Below are 23173 nucleotides of genomic sequence, written 5' to 3' on the forward strand. Positions count from 1 at the left end.
GGTGGGTGGCGAAGCACTGTGACGGTTGTGGCCTCGGGAAGGCGACCCACGTGTCACTAGGCGGCTCACAGAGACCTGGGCTCAGTGTGCAGCTCCGGGCCAAGAGCAACTGAGCTATTAGGTGCCATTGTCCAAACTAAGGGTGCAGTGCAGCATGGGTGCCCCCTCGCAGCAGAACTAGAGGGGCTTCCAAGAACAGTCACGGGAATGTTTAGGGGCCTGGAGAAACTCTCCTGTGAAGACAGATTGCAGAGACTGAGGTTTTTACCCTAGAGAGCAAACCAAAATAGGGCCTCGTCTAGAGAAGGAAGATCCCGAGCGACTGTTCTCCCTGTCTTGTAATCAGGGGCCTACTACATTCACAGCCCCGAAGAATGCATCAGGGTCTGTGAAATCTGGCTTTCCCCCTGAAATCAGTATCCTATAAGGCAGTGTTTCTCAATTAAATTTGGCCACGGAACCCTTTTGAACTTGATAAATAATTGCAGTATTTTTACATATGGGGCCAAATAAAATTTCAAAATAAGCAACTAAATGACACTTACACTCGATACCCTACGCTGAAAAATCCGGGACATCTTCCCTTTTTTGGTGGCGCAGAAAACAGCTGATCGGCAGCGCGGGGAACAGCTGCTCTCGGTGGTGGAGAACAGCTGCTCGCGGAACCCTAACAGTGTTCCGGGTTCCGCAGAACACCAATCGAGAAACACTGGTATAAGGTAAAAGTACAGAAAAGACCGGATTTCATGGGGAGACCCCCAAAAGGGGGTCACAAGACTATCGCTGGGGGGTAGCAGTATTGCCACCCTTACTTCTGCACTGCTGCTGGTTGTGGCGCTGCCTGCAGAGCTGGGTGGCCAGAGAGCAGTGGCTGCTGAGCGCCCAGTTTGAAGGCAGCGCCAATGCCAGTAGCAGCGCAGAAGTACATCTAGCAGTACTGCTACCCCGCCACCATAGCCTTGTGACCCCCTCGCAACCCTCCCTGGGGTCGGGACCCCTGCTTACAGCACCTGAGATTTCAGCTGTCGAAATCTGAAACCATGAAATTTAAGATTCTTTAAATCCTGTGACTGTGAAATTTACCAAACTGGACCGTGAATTTGGTAGGGCCTCACTCGTAACACAACGGGGACACTCAGTGACAGTGAAGGGAGGGCAGTTCAAACCCCATAAAAGGGAACCCTTTCACGCAACCGCTAATAAGAATATCCAATTATAATTACCTAGCATTGTGGCAGGGAAAGTAACCCTTGTGCATCACACTTTAAAACAATCTTCAATGACCAGGAATGAGGCTACGACCTACTTAGGGCAGATTACCCTGCATCTGCCTCTTGTGTGGTTCTTCTAAAGCACTCGGTACTAGCCCCTCTTGGAGACAGGATCCTGGACTAGACGGACTGGGGACAGACGAGTACCAGACTTGACCAGCCCATGTTCGAACTCAGCAGGTGACTGTTCCCCCCACCCCAGTGAGGGAATGAAAGCGTTAGTGGAACAGGTGAGCAACTGGCTGGTTTTGACCATCATATGCCGTTTCCTGCAGCTAGACAATACAGGATTCAGAGCCCAGAACAATGTGCAGGCCATCAGGTCTTTTTGCTAACGTCTGTGGAGGGCAGCCCAGCCAGCAGCAGCCAGTGGGGTCTAGGCCCACGAGGGAGGAATCAGACAGTACCCCCGAGCCAGGCCTTGCTAGAGTAAAACATTCCCCTACGCTGCAATGCTGCAGGGGTCACGGGCAGAAGGACAGACTGACGGGGAGCTGTAAAACTATAAAACTTTAATAGGACAGATACAAAAGAACCAACTGGCAGCCCTGAGTGTAGGAAAGAAGCCCAGCGCCGGGTCGCTAACACTGTGCTGGGATCCCAGCTACAGGACGAAGGTCAGCTGGAGGGGCTGGTGCCAAACACTACCGACAAAATCCCTTGCGCAGCTGTGTGTGAAACCAGCTGAGTCCAGTGGCGAGGTGAATCCCTACGGCGCTCACTGAAGGGTGACAAGTGCTCAGCCCTCACTGAGAGGGGCTCCTCATCTGCAGCAGACACCTGTGTCCTCAGCAGCAGCTGCCAGGTCACTGCAGCAGGCCAGGGGTCACTGTCTCCCTGTCTCCCCGTCATCTGCCTGGCCCCTGGGTTTCCAGCTGGAGGTTTCTCTCCCTTCCGCTCAGAAGAAAGCATGTCCTTTTTGGCACAGCCACGACCTTTGGCTGCAGGATTCCCAAAGCCGTTGGTCCCTTTCTTCCCAGAGACTGCTTGGCCGAGGTTCAGGTCCATCTGCGGGAGAAGCAGGCAATCACTGATGAGACAAGGTCGAGCTTTGCTTTGGGGGACAAAGACAGATCAGATCAAATGGGAGGAGCCAGAGGCCTGGGGAGCAAAGAACCAATATGCACAGATCAGGCGAAAGGGGCTGAGGAGAGAGTTCACGACAGAGCTCAAAGAGCTTCCAGCAGCTAAGCACATGACCCTCTGCAAGCCTAGGTACAGCCCACTGCAGGCTGTTCACACCCGAGAGCAGACAGATTGTGGTGGTGAACGCCCCTCACCTCCAGCGTGGCTTGGAGCAGGAGCGAAGGGCAAGTACACACCAATTACCCACCCGGGGCACGCTCACTACATCAGGTTGCTCAGCCCTAGCTTTTGAACACTCGCCAGCCCTCTGGCAAATGCTTCCACCCAGCTCTTCGCAAGAAACATTCTTCTTTCAAATGGTACGCAAGAGATCAAATGAGAGACTAGGGAGAGCAGCATTCTATCCCAGCTCTGGAGGGCAGGGACCATCGTTTGGGCAGCGGTGAGCATCGATTATGCTCTTGTTTCCTATCAGTTTAGCTGTTCTCACTGCCCCAGGTCGCACGATGACCCCGGGTTAGTTTCCTTTGTACAGTCAGATACGGAAAAGCAAAGTTGGGTTTAGACATGTGGCTTGACCTCCCACTCATGAAGGCAATAAGATCTCACATGCATCCCTACCAGCGCCCACTGCCCCAGAGACAGCAGCTCTGGCACCTGCAGGACAGCAGCGTGTCTGATCATTCGTCACCATTTCTACTGCAGTCAGAGCGACAGCGAGGTCAATCCCCCGTGGCGCTGGGCATCGCACAAACCTAGCAAGTGGCAGCTCCTGCCCCAAAGAGTTTACAGTCTAGTACAGCACCTTCAGCTGCAAGGGGCAGCCCACTGGGAAGAGCTGGGTGAGGGCGTCTGTGGCAGCAGGACTCACACTGCATCAGAGATGTTGCAAGGCCATAGAGGGGTTAGGAGCTTTGCTCTGCTGCCCTTGGAATGGGACTATGGGGCAGAGCTCTCAGCAGATTTACAGCACTGCTCACTGCAGGTAATGCCACCCATGGAGAACAAACCAAGGGCCTGGAGAGGTGGCTGGTCATTTACCACCAGCTGACCATTTAGATTTCATTCCCCATGGTCTCCAGCCATTTTACAGTGTTTGCACAGGCATGGCCTAAGCTGGGGTGGGACGTATCCGCTATTTAACACGACACACTACTACACAGCAGGAGTTTGTTGGGGGCGGAGAGGTGAAGAATAACGTCCTCCATTTGGAATCTGGCCAGGATCAGAGGGCAAAGCTCCTCCTCCGGGGACACTAGATCCTGAGTGAGCACAAGTGGTGAGGAGCTCACGGGAGGCCACTGAAGGCAGGCGTTACCTGTGGTGGTTGAAGTTGAGAATGGCCATGGCATTGGTGCGGTGCGAGGTGTCTGAACGCCGCACGATGGGAGCAGAGGCAGAGTTGATGGCTAGTTCATGGACTGCAGCGCGGCCGAGGGGGTCTGTCACTGAGGGGAACGTGCAGTCACTGTACGTGTGATTTGGAGCCTTGCCAGCATGAGCCAGGCAATTCAGAGAGCCTGAGTAACCACTGGCCACGTGGAGGGGCCGCCTGGGGGCCGGGCCATCTGAAACGAGAGCACAAGAGGGACACAAAGCAGGGCTGGACCAACCCTCCAGGAGAAGCAAAGATGCCCCTTGACATCAGCAGTCTGGTGCTTGCTTGACAGCAGGCCTGGCTACATGGCCACACAGCCTGTAAAGGCAGTGGCTGGAAGCTGGGGCAGCGCTCCAGACTGAGGGGATAAAAGCCCTGCCCCTCAGCTCCTCTCTTCCACCAGGAGCCCTAAACACAGCTGGGTTCCAACCCAGAGGGGAGCAGGAAGGGCCAGTGCGGCTCTGTGGAGAGGACAGTGGGAGAACTAGAGTTACTGTTGGTGAGTTTGTCCCCCGTCTCCTAGCGGGTCACAGTGTCTGTGCAACCCCATCCTACCACGCAGGGGCCCCCAGGAGTGCCACTCCTTCAGGAGTCTGGCTGGGAATACACAGGGCTGTTGACTGATGCTCTGGAGCCGTCACTCCCTGGTGACCATTGGGTGTCACTGGGGATGCTCGCGGGCCATAGCTGTATGAAAAGGCATTTTAGCAACCCATGGGACTCCACTCCATCCTCCCCCATTTCCTAAACAACTGCTCTCCTCGGACACTATCACTGCCTGCTCCTATTCCCACGCTCTACTGGCCTCTGCGGGTCCTCACTGAATCGGATCCGTTTTCCAGCCTGCTCTCTGAACCGGAGATTAGAAACGAAGGGCATCCAGAACGTTCAAATGTCCCAGGACTCAGAACGCCCCGTGTGGCTCTGAATCCCAGGCCCCTTTAAGAGTCTCAGGACCAGAAATTAGGAGATTAATTGAGTAAAATGGAAAACGTCTACCATTTCAAAATCTGACACCAGCTTTGCCACGGAATGAGCAGCCAGCACCCCAGGAGAATGCCCTGGGAGTCCAGCCAGGTGAAGGAAGGTCGCCTGCTAACCAAACCAGACCAGTGGGGGGAGCAGGAGCACCACAGATGACAAGCTGGGCTAAGGTCTCCCAGAGTCAGAGGGGCACCTGCAGAGGGGGTGCTTTCGAATGGGTGCCAGCAGCATGTCAGGCTCCCGATTCTGTACTCACGGCCTTCCATCTTGTTTCTGGCGCTGGAGAATCTCCGGCCTCCCACCTTCAGCATCTTTGCCAGAGTACAGGGCTCAGTGACCATTGGTGTCCCCAGAGTGTGGCTTCCTAACCAGCTCATGTTCTTCTGCTGCGGGAGACCATGCTGTGGCTTGAACTGTGCCCGGTAGGGGATGCTGTGGCCCAGGCCTGACAGGGTACCCAGCAGGGTGGGAATGAAGCCCTGGTTGCCCAGCATCTGGGCCCTGGCTGCAGGCTGCTGAAGGATCTGCTGTCCTAGCTCCCGGACTGGACCTCCCAAGAGCGAGAGGGGGACGAGTGTCATTAAATTGTGCGTCTCCCGGTTCCCAAACACATCTTGAAGGAATCGAGGCTGGAAGAAAAGAAGAGCAGCAACTTATGTTTTTCTTCCTGGGGGAGGAGAAGGGCTGTCCTCATCAGACTCCTAGACTTTAAAGTCAGAAGGGACCATCGTGATCATCTAGTCTGACTCCTGCACCTGGCAGGCCACAGATCCTCCCCGGCCCATTCCTGTGACAGACCCATAACCTCCGGCTGAGACACTGAACTCCTCAAATCATGATTTAAGGACTTTGTGATACAGAGAATCCACCATTTATTCTAGTTTAAACCTGCAAGTGGCCGGTGTCCCATGCTGCAGAGGAAGGCAAAAAAATCCCAAGGTCTCTGCCAATCTGACCTGGGGGAAAATTCCTTCCTAACCCCCCATTAACCTGTTAGTGTTACCACCCTGAAAATCCTCCCTGCGTTTGCACTCCATTTACACCCCACCCTTGCAGTCAGAGATTCTAAGGCCAGAATCAGAATCAGACCATTAAGATCCTCTAGTCTGACCTCCTGTACAACACAGGCCAGAGAACCATACACAGCAATCCTGCCTCCAGCTCATCGTTTCTGGGTCAGAGAGAGTGGATCTGTTAGACAGAGACACCCACCCTGGATGTCAAGGCACCAAAAGATGGCGAATACACCACGTCCCTTGGGAATTTGCTCCAATAGTTAATCAGCCTGACTGTTTAAAAAATGGTATCTTATTTCTAATCAGTTTGTCTCACTTCAGCTTCCAGCCACTGCACCTTGTTCTGCATTAGTCTGCTAGATTAAAAAGCTCTTTACTCAGAATCTTTGTTCCACGTAGATACTTCTAAACTGTAATCGAGTCACTTCTTAACCTTCGCTTTGCTAAGCTAAACGAATTGAGCTTCTTCTGTCTCTCTCCATAAGGCAGGTTTTCCAGTCCTCAAATCATTCTTGTAGGTCTTTTCTGAACCCTTTCTATTTTATCAGCCTCCTTTCTGAAGTGTGTCACAGCAAAGGATGGGACAGGATGCACCTGTCAATGTCACAGGAGGTGATGCTGAGCCCTGAGAAACTTCTCAGTCATCGCCAGCACAGGAACGGATGTTGGGTCTCCAACATGACAGAACACAGCCAAGCCCATGGCCATTTATGGCCATCGTGACGTTACAGCCATGGAGACAGTGAATATCACACTGCTGGCTTGGATCCCGCCTGGATTTTGGACCAAGCTTCTCTGCAGCTGCACAGCATGTCGCTTGTTTTGGAACTGACTAGAAGCCACCAGCCGGCTCAAGAAAACCCAACAAGTCCCTCATCTAACTCGGATGTTCCCCAGTTCCGGATTCCACTGGATCAGCTGTTTGAAATGCCCAGCGGTCTGTTGCAGCACTGCCTGCTGACACACAGGAGTCCAGGGAATACGCTGGATATGGCAACAGCATCTTTACTGCAGCAAAGCTCTGGGCTTGATCCTGGAGTGTAACACACACATCCACAGTGACTTTGCAGGCAGACGCTCTCAGCCACTTGCGGGACCTGTTCTGTGCTGAGAAGAGTGTACTCATCATTATTCTTAGCACAGTGCAGGTTTCTAAAGCTCTCAAGCTATGTGACATGCACCGTGTGCTCTGTTACAATATGTTACAGATTGCGGTCACATTCCCTGGGAGGGGCCAGCCCCCACATAGAATGCCAGGAAATTAGGGATGGGCATTTGCCATGGGGCAATTTTTAGTGACGGACTTTTTTTCAGACGAGGCTCCATTCTACCCCACTCTGCCAAAGAGCTCATTTTCCATAGGCCTCCCAGCTGTTAGACAGCTCCTCGAGGTCACTTTTTTCAGCTAGTCAAAATGTGTTACTGAAATGGAGAAATAGCTCCTGCAGCTAACGGTGATCCGATCTCTGGGGGATTTCTAATTGCCCAGCACCGCAGGAGCCACATGCTGAGAGAGAAGCATTCTCTTGCTGCTGCTCATTGGCATATGAGCATTTGTGCTATGACAGGAAGTGGGGCTGAAAATAATACTCATGAACAGAAATTTCCCCTGACAAAGTGGAACACGTGCAGGGAATCGAGGAGGACTTGATGTTTGAAGCTGATAATCTGACTTCCCCACAGCCTGATTTTTCCCTACAGATTAAAGTAATTTTTTTCATTGCAGAAGCCAGAAGGAGCATTCAACGGCCAGTGCCTACAGGAGTAATACTAACCACCCTGCTGGCTGTGCATGGAGCCCCTCACCACAACATGCACTTGATCAGTGCAAATACACTACATGTGCAATTAAAGTCTGACGAGTGACTAGATGGGCTAGCCTACACTACACAGGCTCTGCCCATTCAGCTATACCAGTAGATCCAGGCCAGCACAGCGTATGCCAACAGAAGGAATTTTTATTCCACTGTAGAAAGATCACCTCCCCAAATGGCATTAGCTAAGCCAACAGAAGCACTCTTCTGTTGGCATAGCTGTGTCTACACTGGGTTTTTTTGCCAGCACAGCCTGTATGTAGGCTCTGTATGTGTTTTTATACACCCCTGAATAGCTATGCCGACAAAACTTAGTAGTGTGTGTAGACCTGGCCTAGAACAATAGAGCATTCTTATTCTGCAGAGCAGCTCTTGTCTTCACTAGGATTTTACCTCATGTTAGCTTACTGAAGAACACACCTTCTTTCCCCAGTGAAGACAAGGCCACTGAGACCATCTGTTGCTGTATGCAGAGCTCAATCTTGAGCCAGGACAACAGGCTGCAATGCACACTGGGTCTTGTGGTCTCCATAGGCAGCACTTCCGTATTAAGAAAGAGGTCCCCTGTGATCTGTTCCAGGGGACTTTCCAGGCTGATGGGACCCTCAGGTCAGGTGCCCACAGGACCCTCCTTTGGACTGTTGAGATGCCCCTGAGGAATCACTTTTTGACCCTTTTGAACCCAAGAAAAATGAAGGTAAAAACAGGTCAACCCAAGGACCCAGCCCCAGCACTCGTCCTCATTTAACCCAGCCAGAGGAACTTCTCCAGGCTAACAGTGCCCAGTGTTCTCAGCTCCACCAGGAACATCACCTACTACACTGGCCCTGGGAGGTGGCTCTGAGAAGCCCACCTTTACCTGGCTCTCGGAGATATTGATGTGAGGTCTGTGGACATCCACAGGCCTGGGCTCGGTTGTGTGGAGCAGCCGAGAGAGCTGATCCACAATGCCCAGACCCCGGATGAGGTTTTCACGCTGCAGAAGAGCCTTGATCCTCTCTACCTCCTCATCTTCCACTATCTCCTGGGGCCGCATGGAGTCAAACACCATCTGCTGCATCTAATGACAGAAACACACCCTGAGTTATCGCAGGCCAGGGGCTGGGCCACACGCTAACACAGGCAGGAGAGTGACTGAGGCCAGACTATGCTGGGGTCAGAAACAGGGCCTGGGCCACACACTCCAGTGTGGAGCAGGAAGGCGATCCCGGCCAGAGACTCCAGGCAGGAGTGAGAGGGGTGGGTGGACCATAGACTCTCATGGGCTGGGTGTTCCCAGCTCTCCTTAGCACAGGTGAGCAGCAGCAATACAAACTCCATGAAAACGAGCTCAATCCTTAGCCTGTATGGGAAATGTCAGTGCCCCAGCTCTCCTCCTGGTGCCAGATGGCTCCCTCTGACCGGCCCCATGGAGCTGCACACTGGATGAGAGCAGTGGTACCTTCCTGTCGCAGGTCTTGGCACTGTTGTAGGTGATGCGGGTGGGCAGAGCTTTGACCTTGCTGCGGATTTGGGATTTCTCCCCAGCTGACTCTCCCTGCAGGTTCTCCTTTCGCTCCTTTTTCTTCTTCCCAGTAGTAGCTTCTCGCTGCTCTTGCTTCAAGCGAATTTCCTCCAGCTGCTGCCTGGCAAGAAACAACAGTCTAGGTCACTGTCACTTCAGCATGGGCTCTTGCGCCAAGCTGTGCTGGCCTCAGTGGAGGTGACATACAGCCATGGCCAGGGTTGCTATCAGGGGCAGGGTCCAGGAAGTAGAATGTGCTGGGAAATGGCCTTGGGCTGTTCTTTAAAAGCTGTTGCCACCCCAGTAAGGAAATGCCCTTTGCACCAGGCTGTGCCACCTAGACAGGGTGGAAATGGGCTTCACCAGGACACAGACTTTAAACCACAATAGACTCTGGCGTGTCTCCCTTCCGGATCCAGAGGCAGGGCAGAGATGTGGAGGACACAGTCCCTTCCCCATGGCAATGGAGCCAGTGTTCCTCCCCTAGGCTCTCACCATCTCCCATGCTCTAGGCAGCAGCAGAGTTCCCAGCAGAGAGGTCAGAGGTGAACTCTGCACCCAGGAGCAATGTACCTGGCACACTCCTCTCTTGCCTTGGAAGCTACTGTCTCCTGGAAGAGGGAGCCACTGTGCTTGAAGAACGGCTCATACTTGTCTGTCCCGCGTGCGGGGTAAATGCGCCGGTACCCTCCCAGGTGGGTGTTCTCGTACTTCTCCGCTTGGGCCAGCCAGGCAGCTTGGCTGCTTTCTAACTGTTCGCGTCTGCAGTCAGAAAGCAAAGATGAAGACAGGAGGAGCTGTGGCAGACCCATCTCTGGAGATTATTGTACAGGCACAGGGTGGGACAAATTCCAGATGCCGCACTGTCCAGGAGGGAGCAGGAGTCTAGCTGGCATTTCTCCCCTTGCCCTCCCCACCTGGGGACCAGGCATGCAGTCACTGTGCTGGCCCAATCCTGCTCTCATGAAAGAACAGAGCCACAAACACCCCCTCCCCCTTCTACCAGGAGGCACTTCAGCCTGACACACTGTAACTTTAATCAAAGGCTAAAACCTCAATGACTCCTATTGTTCTACCCTTGAAATGTTCACCTCAGTCTTTCTAAAATATCGATTTACTGCAGAACACTCGAGTCTGTCTGTATTTTGTATAATTCTATTGGGTTTAAGACTGTAAAACCACTCCACTGCCCATTTTATCTGTTAATTTTACCCACTCTCAATATATTTGTAAAAACCCTATGTTAAGTATAAAAAGCCACACTGTGAAATGTGATACACCGACCTAATTGTGAAAGACACTGGCAAAAATGAAATAATGTTTGCTTTAAAAATAATATGTGAATTCTTCAGCTAGGAGTGTGCACTGAGTGACTGAAGTGTGAATGGCTGAGCAGCTGAGGTGGGTGTAGACAAGGAGAGTGATTGAACAGTTGGTCTGATACAAAATAGATGAAGAAAACACCAGCCTCACCTAAAACATTTGAGGGAAGAAGAAAGGAGCGAAGATAATAACTTTTACCACAAAACTAGCCGAAGAGGAGCCCACCCTGATAACTTTGGAGTCAGTCCACTTCAAAGGACAAAATCTGATCAGGCTTGCAACAATGTGGGTGATTAAGGATCACACCAAATGCAGTTGCAGCATGACAGAGCAAAACCCCATAGACTGACATGGGGTCTTTTCCCTATAAAATGGGACAAAAAGATGAAAGCTGGAGGCTTGGGTCTACATCATCACACCAGTCAGGAGTACCGATGCGCATCGGCAGAACCTTGCTCCTCACCTGGCCAGTGACTACCATGAGCACCAAGAGGCTGGTAACTATAACATCTGTGAGACCCCTGTGTATGTTTGTCTGTCTCCCTGTCTGTGTATGCCTGTCTGTGTGTATGAGTGTGAATGAAAGTACCAATTGAAACATGTCAACGAGGTATGCTTTGTTGACAAGAGTCTCTGTATTTGTAATCACTAGGTACAGCACAATATTGATATTGTTGCAGTGTTGATGCTGTTTTCTTGGTATTTGCATTATTGAGACTATTTACCAAATTTCTGTATTCACAATAAACGTGGCTTGTTGCCCCTGAAAAAGCTCCGGTGATATTTGTTATTTGGATAACAACTGCACCAAGCCAACACACCCTCCAGTTCGTTATCTTCCCTACCTGGTAGTACAGGCAGAGCAGAGAGGCTCAGATCTCCCCTCTCCAATCAAAGGCCTCACACCATTTCCCAACTTTTTCAGTCAGTTTACAAGAGCTCGGCTGTCTCAGCCGGGCCTGTCAGCACTCCAGCCTGCCAGGGAGCATGCCCAGGGTGTGAGAAGCATAGGAGCTAACATGCCCCACTTGCCCAAGATTTAATTACCTGCTGTAATTAACTGAAACTGGTGTTTGGGAGGTGCTCCTGCCCCACTCTGCATAGGCAGCAGACTAAGCCAAACCGGCCTCCACAGTTGTGTCTCGGCCTTTGCCGTTCGTGGCCACGTATGCAAGAGTGGGCAAGGCAGCAACACTGCTCTGTGGAGAAACTGGTGTCTCAAGTCTTTGCTGGAAAAAGGCCATGTGTCACTGGATGCAGTCACCTTCTGAAGCAGTGCCACAGGCGGACCAGCCAGGGCCTTGTGACTGAAGCAGGCACAGCTGGATGGGAGAGGCAGCAAGCAGGTGGGGCGTGGTGAGTCTAGAGGACCAGTAATCAAACATGTCCCGGGGCTGGGAACCTCAAATCCACGCCTCCTTCTTTGTGACACTGAAGGCCTGGGCCATCTCCCCTGTCACAGGCAACAATGTTCTCAACAGTGCCACAGCCTCAGGGCAGCCTTTGGCGTCTCACGTTTGTTACTCTGACCCCTGCGGCGCTGCCCGGTTCTCCCCAAAGGCCTGCAGCACTCCTCCTGGGGGAGCAGTACCTGGCTTCACGAGGTGGCTGGTGGGCCTGGAAGAGTCGCTCCTTCACCCGGCGCTTGTCCTCTTCCAGCACCTTCCTCTTGTCACAGGCTCGCAGGTTTATCAGGTTGATGGCGTCACAGAGCAAAGCATCCTTCACTTCTCGGTCCAAGCGCGAGTCCGTGGTGAAACTGGGAGAGTGATTCACCTGCCAAGACAAACGGCTAGTCTGACATACACATGTCTGCTGCCGGCAGCAACATCGCTGGCTCCCACTCTTCACCCTCGGGCAGTCTCTCCTAGCATGGCAGTAACAGGAAGCGTCATTCGGAGTGTGGCTGGCATTAGCTGTTGCTGCTTTCCAGCACAAAGTGCAGTCTCATGAGCAGCCAGGCTGCAAGTATCACTTCCTGGCCTCTCCCTGACCCCCGAGTGCACACACAGGTCACCCCAGGCTCTGAATGGTGCTGCAGAGATCCAAGGAGCCCTATGACTCAGGGGAGCCCCTGCTACTACACCAGGCATGGGGGAAGAAGTTTCCTTAGATCACATGGGCTGTAGATTGCTTGGCTATTTGCCTCCAGAGCTCCTCATTTCGTGGCGTGCTGGAGACTGCAGGTGACAGCTTTAACTCAAACTAAAATTGGCTGCAACACGCCCCAGGCTTTGGCTCTACTTCTCTCCTTCAGGGATGAAAGTCTGCAACTGCTGGGCAAAGGGGAGATTTCCAGGCCACTCACCTCTAGCAGCCAGGGTTTCAGTTTTCTGTCTAGCAGGATGTCAAAGCCCAGAATCTCAAAGCAGGCACAGCCAGTGATGTGGTTGGGGAAGCAGGTGCGGTAGTTGTGCTTCAGAACAGGGTGGGCTGAGATAAGGGTCTTTATAATGATGTCTTCAATGTCTTCCCAGAGTTCTGTGGTATCGTAGCTGTTGTCCATCATCCAGGCATTCAAGGTGGACAGTTTCCTGTTTGGGGAACAGGTGGTGATGACAGCTGCCCACGCCCAGTGGCTCTGCAGCAGTAGGAAGCAATGTCACCGCACTGCCTCCATGGGCCAGGCACTCCCCAGGCTACTACTGAAGTGAGATGGTGTGGGGAACTCGGGGGATGGAGCCCCAGTGCTGCTTCTTACAAGTCAGCAAGCCCCAGAGATACCCCAGATACAGGGGTCACACTGACGGGACAGGTCTGTGCTCAGACTTAACAAAGAGGCACTTGGACCAGGAGCCCAAGACACTGAAGCAGGTGACCCCCTCCCAAAGGGCGAGCGCTCTCCCGGGGCGACCCGTACAGCGTGCTGCCTTGCGGCAGGAAGTATGCCAGCACCATCAGTGTGGCCTCCCAGCAGGAGGTGCCAGGCTGTGGCAAGACGGTACCTCTTACTGCCCATCATGTCGTCTCGGATGAAGTTTTCGTTATGTTTGTTGATAGCGTAGTTGGTCAGGTGCATGCAGATATCATCCTGAGAGAGGGACAGCAGGAGACCTTCACTCCCAACCTCCGAGTGCCAGCGAGAGCCGACAGGCCCCAGACACCAAGCAGTGCTTAGCCCTCTATCCAGCAACTGCTGCTCATCTCTGCCCCAGCACCACTCATCCCTGCCCTCCCCACGGCCATGCCTTCACCCCAGACCTATATTCTTCACCCCTCCACTCTAAGATGCCTCATTTCAGGTCAGCATCAAAGCTCTATACAACCCACGAACACAGAGCCAGACCCTGCTGTGGCAGAAATCTTGGTGCAGCAGCAACCGGCTCCCAGATTCTCCAACCCAGCACAAATTAGAGTTGTATGGGGACTGCTGTCATCTGGCACTGGCTTCCAAGGGCCCCTCTGCCAGCTGGAGACAGCCAGAGCCATGCCCACGCCCTATGCCAGTGCAGAGGGGTGGGAGATAGGAGCTGGTTACCTGGATCTGTGCCCACTGGGGTCTCCCCCACACAGGGGAATCCAGCAGAGGACTTGCAGGCAGTTTCTGCAAGTGGAGCAGCGAAGGGAATCTGCCCCTTTTCTTTACTCATCCCAAACCAGAGCACCCCCGAGACATTCAGGTACGAGAGGGAGGGGGCCGTTTCTGTAGGAAGGCATGTGGCAGAGATTAGCTAGAGTATTCCCAGCAGAGGCAGAGCTCATGGTGAGACCTTGCTAGTGGTGTTTTGGACAGACTCCACCTCTGGATGCTGCCATGAAGGGACAGAGCCCAATGAGCAGATCAGCCACTTCTTTCTTCTCCCTTTCCCTTGCCTTCTCCAGCACCCCATTCTCCATCTCGTCCCCCACCCTGTCGCTAGAGCTGCTCCTGTGCTGCAGCTCTGAGAATCAACCTGCTCCGTTCTTCCTCTGAAGCGTGGGCAAAGCAGGGAGCAGAGCAGACCCCAGGGAATGAGGGCTGTCAGGGATGTGGGAGCAGTGTGGCACAACATGGCCAGGAAATAGCCCACGTGGGATACGGGAGCTGGGGCAAACCCTCCTGAAATAACCGTCCTTGACATGGAGCAAAAGGCAGGGGAGGAGGAGAAGAGAATGAGGACTGGAACCCCACCAAGGCCTGAATACCAGTGCTCTGTGTGCCCTTAGAGTGGCGCGTGTTAATCCTACTGATGCTACGCCAGTTGCTTGGAAACGTCCCTTCTTTACCAGGTTGCTGCTGCTGGGCTCGATGTACCTCATGGTGGCAAACCGGGCCAGCCCTTCCTCATAGACAAAAATCTTCAGGGGGTCACAGGATGTGACCAGGACATAGATACGCATGTCGAATTTAAAGCCATCAATAAGGAAAGGCTGTGAGACACAAGGAAGAAGTGAACGTGAGTGGAAGCAGCATTGCTAGGTGTGTTGCTGGCTGCGCAGGGCAGGTAACACTGTCTGCATGGCTCGTGCCGCTGCATTCTCAGCAGGGAAGGGCGAATGCTGACGGCAGCCTGGCTATGGCTCTGCTGTGCGGTGGCAACCCTTATACTGCTGGCTGAGCTGTCCCAGGGGAAGGCTGGCAGCAGTGGGGCACAGGACACAGGAAGGACATAGGAGGCCAGAAGCTCTCACTGGTTTTCCAAGACATTACCTTGGCTATGTACTGCTGGCAGATCAGGTGTTCCCCATGTTTAATCTCCTTTGGGTTGCGGGTTATGAAGATGCCCCTCCCTTGGCAGCCACTGTCTGGCTTGCAGATATACGTCCTGTTTTTCCTCATGCGCCCATAGGCCTGGAAATCCCCATAGCTACACAATGGAGAAGAAGTGACGGTTAGAGCTGCAGGAAACACCACCATGACTCCGATCCGACGGCTGTTTGGATGCTCAGATCATGGAGCACAGCATGCTGGGCCCGGTGGGGGCTCAGCACTGCAGTGGCAGTGAGAAGAGCGGTCCCGCACCACACTGTAGAGCTCCCTTTCCAGGGCTGCACTGGGCTAGTCCATTATTTAGCACTCGGTCCCGTCACAGCCTGGGGGAGAAAGCCCTCATGGTTCTAAGGACTAATCAGTTAATATCTCTGCCTCTGCCACAGAGAGAGGGTAACGTGAAACAGCAGCCGCTGCCTCGGCAGAACCGAGCAAGGTTTTAGCTCTGTTACTGTGGAAGGAGCAGAGAGAACCTGACCAATCCCTGGACACAAAGGAGGACGAAACAACCGATCACAATGGCGGCTTTCCTGCTGGCCCTCCTGAAAACATGAGGAAAATCCAGGTTTGCCAAACCAGACAGGGACGGATGTGAGAGGTGAGCAGAGACCTTGGCTAGGGTGCTCTAATCTGGGGCAGAGAGTCAGACTCCTACATTCAGATACAGGCATCTCAATAGATGGCCTAATCGTCAACGGATTGCTTCCAACGGGAGCTGCTGGGTGCCTCGATTTTGAAAGTGAGGACACTTATTTAGATGCCTAAATATGGACACAGGAGCCTGCTTGAGGCCCCGTGTGAACACCTTGTCCACAGATTATTGATCATTTATATGTTTCTTAAAAAGGTAACTGCCTGGAAGCCCTCTCACTGTGCATTGATGCTTCACCACACGCTGCTGTGATCCCTTCCAGCCCTCTCCTGGCTTGTGTGCTTAATCCCTGGAGGAGAAAGGCCCTGCCCCCACAACAAAGGGCAAGGGCGGCACGTGTGCTGTGAGGGCAGCCAGCTGAGTCCATGGCAGTGGGAGTGTCTCACACCATGGTAACAATATCCGGTCTATCCCTCCTAGGCCAATACTGGGCCTCACCCTCCACCTGTGAGCAGACCAAGTCCTGCACACCACCCTGCAACGATCCCTCCAGCTGTGAGCAGACCGAGTCCTGCACACCACCCTGCAACGATCCCTCCAGCTGTGAGCAGACCGAGTCCTGCACACCACCCTGCAACGATCCCTCCAGCTGTGAGCAGACCGAGTCCTGCACACCACCCTGCAATGATCCCTCCAGCTGTGAGCAGACCGAGTCCTGCACACCACCCTGCAATGATTCCTCCAGCTGCCCGAGGGGAAATCCCACAGCATCACAGATGGCACAGACAGAAATGACCTATTAGGCTCATCTCTCCGCCCACTGAGGGCCAGGGAAGGATTTCTCCTGCAGTCTATTTCCTGGGCCTTAGTCCAGTTCGGTTTTAAATCCCGCTAGTGACGGGTTCCCACTGCTTCCCTGAGGGGAAACTACGCCACAGCCTAACACAATGTAATGACATTCAGGGATCTGTCAATCTGTAAGTACAGAGCCACATCTTGTTACATCCCACGCAAGGCCACTGAGGCCCAGGTCAGCAGAAGATCCTCTGGAAAGCACCTTCACCATGGAAACTAAGTTCAGTGGTTCCCACTGCCCTGACTTCCCTTCCCTGCAGAGTGTCCGCCTGTCCTGCCGTTGGCTGGCACTACTCATCACTCACTCAGCAGGCAAGCACCAGGTGCGGGGGAAGATGCTGTACTCCTTGGGGAAGAGTTTGAGCATGCGGTTGAGGTTGCGGGCCAGCAGGTCCTTCCGGCAGATCTCCGTCATACCCGGGAAATGGTTGATTTTCTGAAACAACATGCAGCAGAAAGGACAAGTCAGCGAAAGGAGCAGAAGCGACAACCCTTGAGAGCCAAGGTGAGTCAGTTCAGGGAGAAACAAACAAGGGGAACAGGGACAGGAAGACAGCTGTTCTGCAGGGGTGCTCACTCTGAGACCCATCAGTGTGAGACGTGTTCACGCCTTCTCTCTCACACCTGCAGCTTCCCCTCTCCAAGAGCATCATGATTCCAGGGAGAGGAGCTGCTGCTCAGCAAGAGCCATCTGACTGAATAAGGACTCAGCATCAAAGGGGGCGGCAGCTCTCCTTCAACCTGTGGCTGATGGCACCACCTCTGGGGTACCAACAGGGCAAAGGCTTGAGGTGCTGATGGCGATACAGACATGGACAGGCTGTGGGGATTGTCCCACAGGTAATAGAAGGGTAGCATCAATGCTGACTTTGGACACTCCACTTCACTGCACCACATGACATCCCATCACTGCCACCCTGTCTAGTCCTCCTTGCCTGAATCTTCCCACTGGTGACCTGTCCATGGAGGGGACTTTACCTGAAACCGCTTCATTTCCATGACACGCTCCAGAGAGACCGAGCAGTCGGTCCAGTAGACTGTCCACTCCTCATCCTCCCCCACTTCTTTTAGGCCACAGCGTCGGGCAGCACGCCGCACTGCAGCAAAAACAAGCACATGACAAGAGGCGCCTCCAAGCTGGACATGGAGCAGATGCCCCAGGAGTCCAGATGCCCAGGAGTCTGCTCTCAGCTGAAGTAGATGGGAACAGGCGGGTGAGGGAAGGCACACCCCAGGACTTCCATCCACACCTCCAAAGAGGAGTTGGTGGAACCCTTGGGAATGCAGCAGGAACATATCCCTTCCTTAGCTGAACTGGCCACTGGATCTCACTGCTGGACTAATGAAATATGGCAACCCTAGCACTGATCGCAGGAAAGAGGCAGAGGCCTGGCACCGGATCTTTGGAGGTGCCCAGTTCACTTATGAAATGATTTTTGGCTCCAATGCATCTCATACTGTCACTCCCCTCTCTAGCTTCTTACCAGGTGCCCATCATCATAGTATTTGCGTGCCTCTCTGAGGTGAGGCATCTAGTGTCCATCATTCCATCTAGAAACTCTGTGTTCTCTCCACAGCAGATGAGACTGTCACCTTCAGTACAGCAATTGTGCTCCATAATATGGAACTTGTGTATGGCTGGCATTAACTACCAACATCCACCTTGACAGAAGTGCTGTAATCTGCATTCCAGCACCACCCCCCTCCCAGAGAGGAGTACAGTGACAATCCTAAACCACCTGCCCAAAGTTCATTACTGGAGGCCCGGGCTGGAAGGGATGGGCCTCCTGCACAGATCCAGCCCAGACTAGTAACATATGAAAATCACTGCCATCCCAGGGCTGCTCAGGATCCTACTGCAAGTGAAATGAGTGCATAGTTCTCAGCGCACAAGGCTCAATACTGCCAATATCTGCATCACAATGGGCACTAACTGAGCCCCTGTTGGCAATCTCAGTAGAGAATGTGCTATGGAGACTGACTCCCCTCGCATCCCTAGCGGGACAGGCCTCTCCAGATCAGGTGTGAGAGACACTGGCAGGGAGCAGTATGGATGGGAAGCCCCCAGTGCTGCACCCACTAAGTGCAAAGAGAGATTCAGCCCAAAGTCTGGTCAAGCTGGCACCTTTCCCCAGGGCAAAAGTCACTTCCAAAATAGTAATAAATAAATTAAAGCCATTGCACAGCCAAAACCCAGTGCTAAGAGCATTCACCAGGTGTGGGGACTCTGCAGCACTTGCCACAATGAGAAATGGTCTGAAAAGGAGCCCTGGGTTGCCTTTGACTCACCGCTCTCATACTTGCTGTTGGTCAAGTTGATAGACAGCAGCCTGGAATGGAGAGACAGGAGAAAGCAATGTCTCAGTGCAGACATGCCCGGTCACCAGAGTGGGCAGGCTCCAAGGAGCTATTCCTAGCCAGTTTTACTGAAGAGACCCACCCTTTGTCCCTCTATTGAGGGCAGCCCCTGTGCTACAGCTAGATGGCAGCTAGGGTGACCAGATGTCCCCATTTTATAGGGACAGTCCCAATATTTGGGGCTTTTTCTTATATAGGCGTCTATTCCTCCCCCGGTCCCAATTGTTCACACTTGCTATCTGGTCACCCCAACGGCAGCTTCCAGGACAGCCAGGATGACAAGACTAAAGAAACATTTCTCAGACTTTGTTTTGTTTTTTGTCTTGTGAATTCTAGATCCCCAAGACTTGACATCACAGTCTGAGCTTCTCTGCTGTGTGGATTTGGTTTCCCATACACAGCGACTTGTGCAGCCATGGTGACTTAACTATGTCTGTCTGTGCAGAGACACTCAGCAAATCTGCTCAGGTCCCAGCACGGAGCAGACAGGGAATGGAGCAAGGAGTGGAAGGTGGTTCCCATTTGAAACTGTAGGGTGAAAATTCCACATCGGAGGACTTTGAGTGACTCAAGATTCCTTCTCTGATTTTGAACGTCCCCCAAAGACCCCAATGGGTTTCAGGCCCTGAAATATCAGAGCTGCCCAATATTCATTCTAATTTGCTTCTGCTGGTTTCCAAAGGGTGTTTGATAGTACGTGGCTAGGACCTGGCACACACATTCTCCCTGGCCACTGCTCACCAATTGCTTCTGTTTTGCACATGAATAAACAAGCTAACGGAACATTTCTAACAATAAGGGATTATATGTGTTTCTCCCTTTGCATTTGAGGGCAGTTATAGAATAAATTAGATTAAAAGTGTTCCCTGATGCCCCAGTGGCAATGCCAAAACTTTGCCCAGTGCAGGCCCAGATTTTCAGAACGGCATGTGCAAAAACTCATTGGCATAACTCATGTGCACCGGTTGTCAGTCAAGCAGGTAACTGGTCCGTTATACGTACACTTCTTGCAATTGCATACACAATTTTTGCAATCTGGCTTTTGATGTGCATAAGACAGAGCAGATTGCAACTGCCCTCATCTTCAGGTTAGAGATGCAGCCATAAGGTTGACAGGTCACAGAATGCAAGGTCCATCCAGATCTGCCTAGATGGGAATCCAATGTGATGGATGTGCAAAGGAGGAAGCTACAATTCCCATGAGCCCCATCCCAACTGCACTTCTCTTTCCCCATGTCAAGTCCTGAACTAGGACATGGCCAGGCAGCTAGGCAGGCTGTAATAGGAGAGGAGCTGCACCGCAGCAGGAGAGAAGCCGCAGACTCTGTGGACAGAGACACATGGACAGGCTGTGACTGCCAGATGATACAGCTGTATGCAGGTCTGTCTTGTACAGGTGAGGGACAGCAGCTGGGCAGGGGCCAGGGCACTGGGCCCCAATCAGACTCACTACCTGGGCCTGGCTTGGAACCCTTTGAGCTCCTATGTGCTGGAACAGAGACAGGACTCGAAAGGGTCCCCCCAGCATTAACCCTGAATCATAGACATGTCGGGCTGGACAGAACCTCAGTCAACTAGCCCAGCCCCCTGCGCTGAGGCAGGGCCAAGCACACCTAGAGCATCCCTGACAGGAGTTTGTCCAACCAGGTCTTAAAAACCTCCAGTGACGGGGATTCCACAACCTCTCTGCAAAGCCTGTTCCAAAGCTTAACTGCCCTTAGAGTTACACAGATTTTTCTAATATCTAACCTAAATCTCCCTTGCTGCAGATTAAGCCCATCATTTCATATCCTACCTCCAGTGGCCATGGAGAACTGATCCACACCCTCTTTATAACAGTCCTTCACATAGCTGAAGACTGTTATCAGATCCCCCCGTCTTCTTTTCTCAAGACTAAACATATGTTTTTAGCCTTTCCTCATAGGTCAGTTTTTCTAGACCTTTCATCATTTTGATTGCTCTTCTGTGAACTCTCTCCAATTTGTTCACATCTTCCCTAATGTCTGGTGCCCACAATTGGACACAGTATTCCCACAGTGCGGAGCAGAGATGAACTAACTGCTGCACACAATTATCTCCTGTATCTTACTGTCATACTGAAGAGTCTTGACTCCCGACTGGACAGCCCCAGGGGCCCAAACAAGAACCATGACCAACCCTGTGCACGCTAACTGTTCAAGGCTCTGTAGCTGGGGTATCTGCAAACTTTCCCTTTCCTGCCAGCCCTAGTAAAATGCCCTTGCACATTAGCCGTGTGTCTGAGTGGTTATTGGGACCACCAAGGCTAGCGCCTACATGGCCCAGATGCTGAAGCATCTAGTGTTTGCCTCTGGGTTGTGGTACACTGGGCACACTACTGGCAGCCTAGGGGCTTGGGGCACTGGGCAGCCACAATAATTACACCCGAAAAGGTAACGTTCCCCATTCCCCAGCACGTCAGGTGGAATCAGAGCAAAGGGGTAGCTCCTGGACACAAGTCCACATATGCCACACTCCACCTTGGCCTTTGAGTGCTCCTGAAACAGATGGTAAAAAAGAACTCAATGGGCAGCTGGCCACACAGGCTTTGCTGGCTCCTCCTTGTGTCTGATGGGACAGTGAGGTCTGGTAGGCCTAGGTGACAGCCTGAAGAACACAAGGAAGTAGAAGGTAGAGGACGATGGTGAGGAAACTCACCTGTGTTTTCTCTTTTTCTTTCTTGGCGTGGTCTCTGCTTCAAAGTCTTCCCTCATTTGGTCTTCCAGATTGATCAGCGAGGCAGTCGGCAGATCACTTTCCCCACCTGACCTGAGTCCACTCTTGTGCCCTAGACATGTGTCCTCTGCCTTGAAAGGTCCCTCCTGAGGAGTGCCATCCTGAGGCACAGCATTACTTCCTCCATCCAGTCTCCTAATATGTTCATATGCAGACTCTTCTTCCTCCTCCTCTTCCTCCTCTTCATCAGTATCATTCTCGGATTCGCTGCTGTCATTGGAGTTCATCTTCATTCTGGTAGGCACTCTTACAAGTTGCACATGAAGGAACTAGTCAGTAAGGGATGTGCAAGGCAGCCTCCCTTGCACCAGCCTGAACTACTGGCACCAGCTAATCCCACAGTGTCCCAACTGCAGCCAAGGGCCAGGCGTAGGACCTGTTAGAACTTGCTTTTCTCTGATACCTGTCTGCCCTTTTCTCCTGGCTTCCCCTTGGCAATGTGACCCAGGGAGTCAGCCTTGCCTCCCTCTGCCCGTTTCCCAGCCCAGCCGTCCACCCTCCGAGGCTGCTCCTTTGCCTTTCCTTCCCCTCTCTGCCAGCTTAGAGAGATCACATTAACTAACCGCTCACACCAAAGATCTGATCTCAGGTCAGATTGGACTCGTGAAGAAATGATTTCAGGAGCTCTCCCTGGGGCTATTTTAAAGGAAGCCCTACCTGTGTGAGTCATCTAAGGAGCAGCCCCAGGAGGCCTTTCTAGCGCCACAACTACAGAGCTCCTGCATCTCCAAAATACCTAAGAGACTTGACTGTGTCTTCTCTCTCTGTAGACACTGCGAGGGGCAGCCCCGGCCGCAGGGCCAGAAGCAGGCCAGGCCAGGCCAGCTCCTCCCTGAGACGATCCGATCCACCCCCACCGGAGAGCGGCTCCTGCAAGCCCCGCCCGCAGGGGCGCCCGGCCTCGGCTCCCCGCCGGGGGCCCTACCCCACCCCCGCAAGCGGGGGCCTGCCCAAGGCTCCTCCCCTGCGCGGCCCCCGCCCCGGTTACCAGGCCGCCTTGCCCCGCATCCGGGCGGGGGACGGGCCCCCGGGGCAACAGCTGCAGCCGCGCCTCCTCCAGCTCCCGCAGGCCCTGACGCTGTCTCCATGGCGACGAAAGGGGCACCAAGCGAGGGGGGCGGGGCCAGAACGCAGGCCGCTGCCTGACGAACGAAGCCATAGAGACGGGGCCACCGGCTAGAGCAGCCCGGAGGGCGGAAATCTAGGCCAACGCCAGCAGAGACGCAACACAACAGACCCCGTCAGGTGACCGGAGCAAAGATGGCCGATTTCCCGTCCCGGTTCCTGTTCCCTGAACAAAGATGGCAGATTCCTACATTTCCGGTTGTGGGTGGAGCCTCCGGAAGTGGGCGGGAGCGGCAAGGCCAAAACAAGCGGACGTAGAAAGCCGGAAGAAGCCCAAGACCCGTATTCGGCACCGCCCTGGTCACGTGTCCTGTAGACTGACTTGGCTCCGATAGGCTCCCGGGGAGGGCGAACTGGCCTTTGATTGGCTGAAAGAATGGGGCGGGGCCTTCTACCATGCCCACTTCCGCAGCGCCTAAGAGC

At 53.2% G+C, this 23173-nt stretch overlaps 1 protein-coding gene across 4 annotated transcripts; it reads right to left on the reverse strand.

Moving 5' to 3' along the window:
* Positions 1-1768: 1768 nt before the first annotated feature.
* Positions 1769-22799, reverse strand: TTLL13 (tubulin tyrosine ligase like 13). 4 transcript variants are annotated; one of them, XM_067555405.1, is made up of 16 exons: positions 22614-22799; positions 21548-21871; positions 18803-18843; positions 17492-17610; positions 16819-16949; positions 15007-15163; positions 14583-14726; positions 13322-13407; positions 12685-12910; positions 11968-12152; positions 9627-9815; positions 8991-9174; positions 8409-8609; positions 4976-5348; positions 3676-3925; positions 1769-2279 (listed from the first exon to the last, which is right to left on the reverse strand). In XM_067555405.1, exons 2-16 carry the CDS (start codon positions 21856-21858, stop codon positions 2270-2272), a joined length of 2607 nt encoding a protein of 868 aa, XP_067411506.1. In that variant the 5' UTR covers positions 21859-21871; positions 22614-22799; the 3' UTR covers positions 1769-2269. The 4 variants fall into 4 exon arrangements, 3 of the variants coding, with proteins under 3 accessions (XP_067411506.1, XP_067411508.1, XP_067411507.1); XM_067555407.1 differs by lacking the exon at positions 22614-22799 and adding an exon at positions 22362-22539; XM_067555406.1 differs by lacking the exons at positions 21548-21871; positions 22614-22799 and adding an exon at positions 19874-20026.
* Positions 22800-23173: the final 374 nt, after the last annotated feature.

This window comes from Emydura macquarii, unplaced genomic scaffold (assembly GCF_026122565.2).
Source record: "Emydura macquarii macquarii isolate MOO-44397 ecotype Brisbane River unplaced genomic scaffold, CSIRO-AGI_Emac_v2 contig_1644, whole genome shotgun sequence".
Taxonomy (NCBI): domain Eukaryota; kingdom Metazoa; phylum Chordata; order Testudines; family Chelidae; genus Emydura; species Emydura macquarii.

Excerpts from the sequence above, each read along its gene's own strand:
- TTLL13 (XM_067555405.1), bottom strand. The coding sequence starts at position 21,858 with ATGAAGATGAACTCCAATGACAGCAGCGAATCCGAGAATGATACTGAT. Across the intron at positions 14,727-15,006 it reads GCCAGCAGTACATAGCCAAG|CCTTTCCTTATTGATGGCTT; the intron begins GTAATGTCTTGG and ends TGTGTCTCACAG. Across the intron at positions 5,349-8,408 it reads TCAATATCTCCGAGAGCCAG|CCTCGATTCCTTCAAGATGT; the intron begins GTAAAGGTGGGC and ends CTTTTCTTCCAG.